At 38.0% G+C, this 7,208-nt stretch overlaps 1 protein-coding gene across 1 annotated transcript in view; it reads left to right on the top strand.

The window, feature by feature from the left end:
* ARHGAP42 (Rho GTPase activating protein 42) overlaps positions 1 to 7,208 on the top strand; it is a 327,325-nt gene that overhangs the window by 241,338 nt on the left and 78,779 nt on the right. Inside the window, 1 exon segment of the mRNA XM_017887227.1 lies at positions 2,483 to 2,593. Within this exon segment, the coding sequence (XP_017742716.1) occupies positions 2,483 to 2,593 (111 nt within the window).

The raw sequence follows: 7,208 nt of genomic DNA, 5'->3' as shown, positions 1-7,208 counted from the left end.
AAAAAAAAAAAAACATTTTAGACTCTGAAGGTCTCAACATTCTAGTTTGTTCCCATGTGCTCACAACACAATCAACGATGTTATATATATTTTTTTTAATTTTTAAAATTTTTTTATTTTTTATTATACTTTAAGTTCTAGGGTACATGTGCACAACATGCAGGTTTGTTACATATGTATACTTGTGCCATGTTGGTGTGCTGCACCCATCAACTCGTCAGCATCCATCAACTCGTCATTTACATCAGCTATAACTTCCACTGCCTTCCCTCCTCCTTCCCCTCTCCCCATAATAGGCCCCGGTGTGTGATGTTCCCCTTCCAGAGTCCAAGTGATCTCATTGTTCAATTCCCACCAAAGAGTGAGAACATGGGGTGTTTGGTTTTCTGTTTTTGCCATAGTTTGCTGAGAATGATGGTTTCCAGCTGCATCCATGTCCCTACAAAGGACACGAACTCATCCTTTTTTATGACTACATAGTATTCCACGGTGTATATGTGCCACATTTTCTTAATCCAGTCTGTCACTGATGGACATTTGGGTTGATTCCCAGTCTTTGCTGTTGTGAATAGTGCTGCAATAAACATACGTGTACATATGTCTTTAATAGCAGCATGATTTATAATCCTTTGGGTGTTTTTTCTTTTTTTAAAAAAAGTAGAGACAGCATCTCACTATATTGCCCAGGCTGGTCTTGAACTCCTGGGCTCAAGCAGTCCTCCCACCTTGGCCTCTCAAAGTTTTGGGACTACAGATGTGAGCCACCATATCCAGCCTGACATGATCTTTTAAAGTAAATAAAATTTCCAAAATAACTTGTGGAATAGAATAGTGCCCCTATTCTTGCATCCCTTTCACCCAGTAGTGTGCTAAGACACGCTCCAGAGAGTCCTTTTCCTGCACCTCTTTCCAGCTCCCACATTCTGTGATGTTGAGTTTGTGTTTTGAAACTGGCCATTTTGGCATTATTTGTACCACAGAAACCACAAATATTGCAAATCAGGCTTTTCTCCTCAGAGAGCCAGTTGTTAAACATTTATTGACACCTATCCCTCATTGCTAAATTAATTAATTCTTATGTATATAGTGTGTTCCAATAAACGATGGTAAGAAGAAAAGAAGTATGATTTGTGTGGAATGCTGATGTTCTTTTTGTTTGCACCCTGTCTTTCATAAATGATGTATGGGAGCTGAAAAGTTTTGAGTTCAAATCTCCTACCTGATTTATACATTCTTCACATTTATTAGCTTAAAAATTTAGAATACTCAACTTTAAACGTCTCTAGTGAGTTGCTAGTAATATTGGATTCTTTGTAATCACCTAATTAAATGCATAATAAGTATATATAATTACAGCTGATTCTTGAACAACGTGGGGGTTAGGGGCATCTACTCCCTGCACAGTTAAAAGTACATGTATAATTTTTTACTCCTCCAAATCTTAATTATTAATAGGTTCTGTTAACTGGAAGTCTTACCAATAAAATCTTTTTTTTTTTAATTTTGTTTGTCAAACTACCATTATAAATGGCTTCAAGTTTTCTATCCCCAAATTGGTGTCAATGGATACTTAGTACTCCAGAGAGCCCCTTCTTTCCATTGGCTTTTGTAACATCCAGCTGGCAACAAGGAAGGTAGAGGTGGGCAAGAAAAGTAAGTCATGTCTCTCTGCTAAGCCAAAGTCACTTTTAAAGAGTGCATCTGAGGGTGATAGTAGGCAGAGAAGAGGGAAGAGAGAGGCATTGTCTAAAAGAAAATGAAATCACCTCAGTAATACTCTCTTATACTTTGTCAATAGAACCTTATTGCAGTCAGATATAATGAATGTGCATGACATTGACATAGCATGATTCATCAGGTTAGAGCCATTGAATTTTTATTTGTCTGTTTATTTGTTTGACTCTGCTACCAGCATTATCTAAGATCTTACCTAATGAAGTGGCTCTCCTGCTTAATATTCTTAGATGCTTCTCCCTCCATTAAAATCCTAATTTGTTATACAGCATCCAAGATATTTTACGGTATGATGCTATCTTCACTTCTCCCTCTTCTTCTCCATGTGTTCACACTGCAGTCAAATCCATCTCTTCATGCCTATTTACTTTTTCAGGAAAATGGCCCCTGCTTTTTTTATATTGTTGACAATTCAGTCAATTGTTCATCTTAAGATTCAACTCCAAATACCACCATTTTCTCCCATAATTTTTAATTTTATCCATCCTTCTATGATCCCATAATTTTTCATTTACATTTCTTGTATTTTTTTTAACTGCAATGGGTATTGTGTACTTATTCTGTGTGTGTATGTGTCTGTGTGTGTATCTCCTGCCCCACACACTATATGCTCTTGTAGGCAAGGACTATAATAAGTGCTGTGTTAAACTTTTTGTTGGAGTTACTTTGTAATAAAGATAGCAGAGCAGGAATTGAGTCTCTCTCTATGTAGAACCATCAGTAATCACCCTCTGGTTTTTCTCTTTAGGCAGATACACAAATTGACCGAGAACATCAGAACTTCTATGAAGCGTCATTAGAATATGTCTTTAAAATTCAAGAGGTCCAAGAAAAAAAGAAGTTTGAATTTGTTGAACCGGTAAGTTTCAGATTTTTTGTAAAAACAGTAGGCTGAAAACAATCTATAGAAAAAAAGTACACTTTTTTTTTATAATATATAATTTTTCTTGAAAATTATGGTTGATAAAAATAAAAGGGGAGTAGGGAAGGGATGAACAGGTGGAGTACAGGCGACTTTTAGGACAGTGAAACTCTTCTGTACAATAGTGTAGTGGTGGATGAGTACATTTGTCAAAACCCTAGAATGTGTAGCACAAAAACTGAGCTCTAATGTATACTGTGGATTCAGTTAATATTAATGTATTAGCATTGTCGCATCGGCTATAACAAAAGTACCACAGAAATGCAAGATGCTAATAAGAGAGGAAGCTGTTAGCGGGAGGGAAGTACAGAGGTGGCAGGGGACAGGTGAGCTGAGGGGGCATAAGGGAACTTCATTCATTCCACTCATTTTTTGGCAAACCTAAAACTGCTCTAAAAATGAAGTGTATTAATTAAATAAATTTTAAAAAAGAGGCTGTGCATTATCTATACATGAATGAGTACACTTTACCAGTAAAATGACCCATTTAGCAAAATTTTAGACAGAGAGGGAAAACTGAAGGCTCTGTTTTCCCCTTTGTTCTGTGCTCGCCTTTCTCACAGGGCTCGGATCTGCTTGACTTTCCTATGAAGTCATTTATTTTTCTAAGTTGGTGTAAAATGTAATGGATTTCCTAATGTAAACTGCATTACAGAAAAGAACAGGTGGCTGGTCTTTATAAGCTTATTTCATTTTTTAGCATTTTTTTCAAGTGATATCCTAATGTGTTCCAATATTGCCTAAAAAGGCATCTTGACAAAGTGGCATGTATGATGAATAAAGGTTTGCTCTAGAGTCAGGTGATCGGTTGTCTGCATTCTTCAATTCCCATGAGATCAGAGGATAGGGTTAATAAATGTGTAAGTAATCAGACATCTAATTTAAGCCATTCTTTTCTTCCTATGTCAGTCCTTTAAAAAATCCATTCATAATAAAAATAAAATACTCTATTTCTATGTTAGTGGATATGATAAGGAGAAGGCAAAGGAAGACAACATTGTAAAATGTATTTCACATGAATCATTTTCTAATGGAAATCCACCAGCTGTCCCTTAAAGATAATGGAAAACTGAGACAGAGCAGAGGTTGGGGACAGTTATCAGGCCCAACCTGGCTTCCAGGACCTCTTCCTTTAATTGGAGCCTGCTGACTCTCTCCTGTAAACTAGGCAGCAGGCACATTTGCCAGATCAGCTTTCAGCTAGAAAGATTAGGGAACTGAAGACCACCACTCAGGCTCAGGGGTTTAACGTTTACCTTTTATTTAGAATAACAAACTGAAGTTCAAGTTCTGTTTACCAAAACTTAATCCTTCAATCCCCTAGGATTATCCTCTTATATAGCAGACACTTTAAGATCTGATTAAACTTTATATGACCTAGAGAATGTTCTGAAGCTTATCTGGGGCTCATGGACAACTAGCCAGCCTAACATTTCCTGTTCTAGGAAGATGACCACTACTTATGAATCCTGTTCCCCTTCCCATTGACTAAGTCCCATCCTAGAATCCCACCATGGTTTCTGAAGCCTCGCTTCTTGCTAGCAAACTACTTCGCTAGAGCCTGTCCCTTGGGATTTTTGAATTGCAGCTCTTCTTGACACCAAACCATCTGAGACCCCATTAATTCTGACCGTTTTCTGTATATTCCTTGTGTCTTCCCATTTCCTTCAGACACTGTGCTGATCTGCTGTGCTGTTGTTTCTTCTCACACCTGGAACAATCCTTTCACATCTGTATGCCTTTATTCCTCTTGGAAGATGGTATGGGGGTCACTTGTTTCCCTAGGTCTCTTTTATAGCCCATCCTGTCTGGGAACAGTGAACTAGAACATTCTGTAAGATGACATCAGATGTATAAAGAGGAGATTGTATAAAAATGTTTGCTCACAGGTGGCAAAAGGAATGATAAGAATTTATGAATTCGTGTAAAAATACAGTAGAGAAGTAGAAGCCATATTTCAATTGAAATGTGTTTTCTTCCCTCTACCTTATCCGAAGCTATGATGTCCTGATAAGTCTTCTGTCATGCATACCTTTCTTATGACACCACAGTCAGAATTTATGTTAAAATTGTCCTTCTTCCAAAATGTTTTCCTGGCTGCTCTGTTTTTCCTATTAGAGTGTCTGGCCAAACCAAATAGTACTGTCAGTTTGGTCTCGTCCTCATTTCTAGCCTCAGAGTCTCATCCATGGAGTTGTACTTAATATCCATTTGAACAATGAGAATAGACATGGGATCAATGAAGCATGAGTACGTATGTCGATCTTTAGGTTATGCGTTGACAAATTAATTTGGAGGAGAAAAGTTGTAAACTAAAGCTCCCAGGAGCTATAAACATAAAAAGACATGAAAACACTTTAATGTCTTTGCTGTTTTGTTCTTTAAAATCCAATTCTTGTTTGTATTGCTATTGCATGTTGCAGAAATCTAGTAGTCTATTCTAGCTTTAGCCCAGATTAGTTTAACAAATAAGCATTAGAGTAAAGCAAATGCCCTGGGGATGGGTCTATCTCCTATAGATTGTAAGAAATCCAATAGAAAATATGAACAGGGGATAGTGACTCACGAAATAATATTCTTACCTTATGATGATATATTTGAGATTAGTTTACATTGTTTTAATTAATATCAAGATCATACTGCTTGTCATAAAACTTCTATGCAATATTCATGTGCTGTTAAGAATAAATATTCTGGCTGGCATGGTGGCTCATGCCTGTAATCCCAGCACTTTCAGAGGCCAAGGCGGGTGGATTGCTGAGGTCAGGAGTTTTAGACCAGCCTGACCAATATGGTGAAACCTTGTCTCTACTAAAAATGCAAAAATTAGCTGGGCATGGTGGCATGTGCCTGTAGTCTAAGCTACTCAAGAGGCTAAGGCACGAGAATTGCTTGAACCTGGGAGGTGGAGGTTGCAGTGATCTAAGATTGCACTACTGCACTGCAGCCTGGGCAACAGAGTAACACTCTGTCTCAATAATAAATAAATAAACAAATAAATAAATAAATAAATATTCCTACATTGTCATTATTCTAAAGAAAAACTAGGTCTGACACATGGACTGAAAGAGGACTTTCAAGTGTTTTTTATAAATAAGCTACGTGTTACTGTTTTAAAAACGTACCTGAAATCAATTTTTTTGTTAGTGTTTGGTGTTTTTGAGATGGAGTTTGCCCTATTGCCCAGGCAGGAGTGCAGTGGCATAATCTCAGCTCACTGCAACCTCCACCTGACAGGTTTAAGCGATTCTCCTACTGCAGCCTCCTGAGCGAGCAGCTGAAATTACAGGCGTGCACCACCACACCCGGATAATTTTTTCAGTTTTAGTAGAGACAGAGTTTCACGACGTTGGCCAGGCTGGTCTCGAACTCCTGACCTCAGGTGATCCACCTGTTTCGGCCTCCCAAAGTGCTGGGATTACAGGGTGAGCCACCATGCCTGGCCTGAAATCAGCTTTTTAAACTCAGTTCTCTATAAGCTATACAAGTTTAATAGCCATCTTTTTTCCAATTTATTATATTTTATATAGAAAGGGATTATAGCTCACTGGTGATTTCTAGACCCACCATTCTGTATGGTAGTAATTACCCATAGCTAGGCTAAGTTAGGATGTGCTATAAATATGAAATCAACATCAGCGTGCAGAATCTTAGTATGAAAAAATGGACAATAGCTCATTAATACCTCTTTTATACTAATTACAGGTTGAAATGCTATTTTGGATATATTGTATTAAAATAAACTATTCAAATTTATTTCACTGGTTTTCTTCTCTAAGTATTTAAAATATGTTTACTAGCTGGGCACGGTGGCTCACGCCTGTAGTTCCCAGCACATTAGGAGGCTGAGGCGGGCAGATCGCTTGAAACCAGTAGTTCAAGACCAGCGTGGCCAACATGGTGAAACCTCGTCTCTACTAAAAATACAAAAACTAGCCAGGCGTGGTGATGGGTGCCTGTAATCCCAGCTACTCGGGAGACTGAGGCATGAGATTCACTTGAACCCTGGAAGTGGAGATTGCAGTGAGCCAAAATCACGCCACTGTACACCAGCCTGGGTGACAGAGTGAGACTGTCTCAAAAAATAAATAAATAAATAAAAAAGAAAGATTAAATATGTTTACTAGTTAATTACACATTGGCTTCATTTGTGGTTCATATTATGTTTCTGTTGAACAGCAGCTTCATCCTTTCAGATGTGTCAACAAGATACGCAAGTTTAGTTTTATGATGGGGGAAAGAGATCAGGGAGGGAGAAACATCTCCTGATTCTTGGTTATAATATTCACCTACTGCTCAGAGCTGCCTGAGGTTTATGAGAACTTTTATGGATTAGAAGAAGCAGTTCTATACCATGCTCATGGATAGGAAGAATCAATATCATGAAAATGGCCATACTGCCCAAGGTTATTTATAGATTCAATGCCATCCCCATCAAGCTACCAATGAGTTTCTTCACAGAATTGGAAAAAACTGCTTTAAAGTTCATATGGAACCAAAAAAGAGCCCGCATTGCCAAGACAATCCTAAGTCAAAAGGACAAAGCTGGAGG

This window comes from Rhinopithecus bieti, unplaced genomic scaffold, assembly GCF_001698545.2.
Source record: "Rhinopithecus bieti isolate Rb0 unplaced genomic scaffold, ASM169854v2 scaffold_14936, whole genome shotgun sequence".
Classification (NCBI taxonomy): Eukaryota; Metazoa; Chordata; class Mammalia; order Primates; family Cercopithecidae; genus Rhinopithecus; species Rhinopithecus bieti.
Note: the sequence above shows the minus strand (reverse complement) of the source record. Positions and strands in the feature narration are given on the sequence as shown.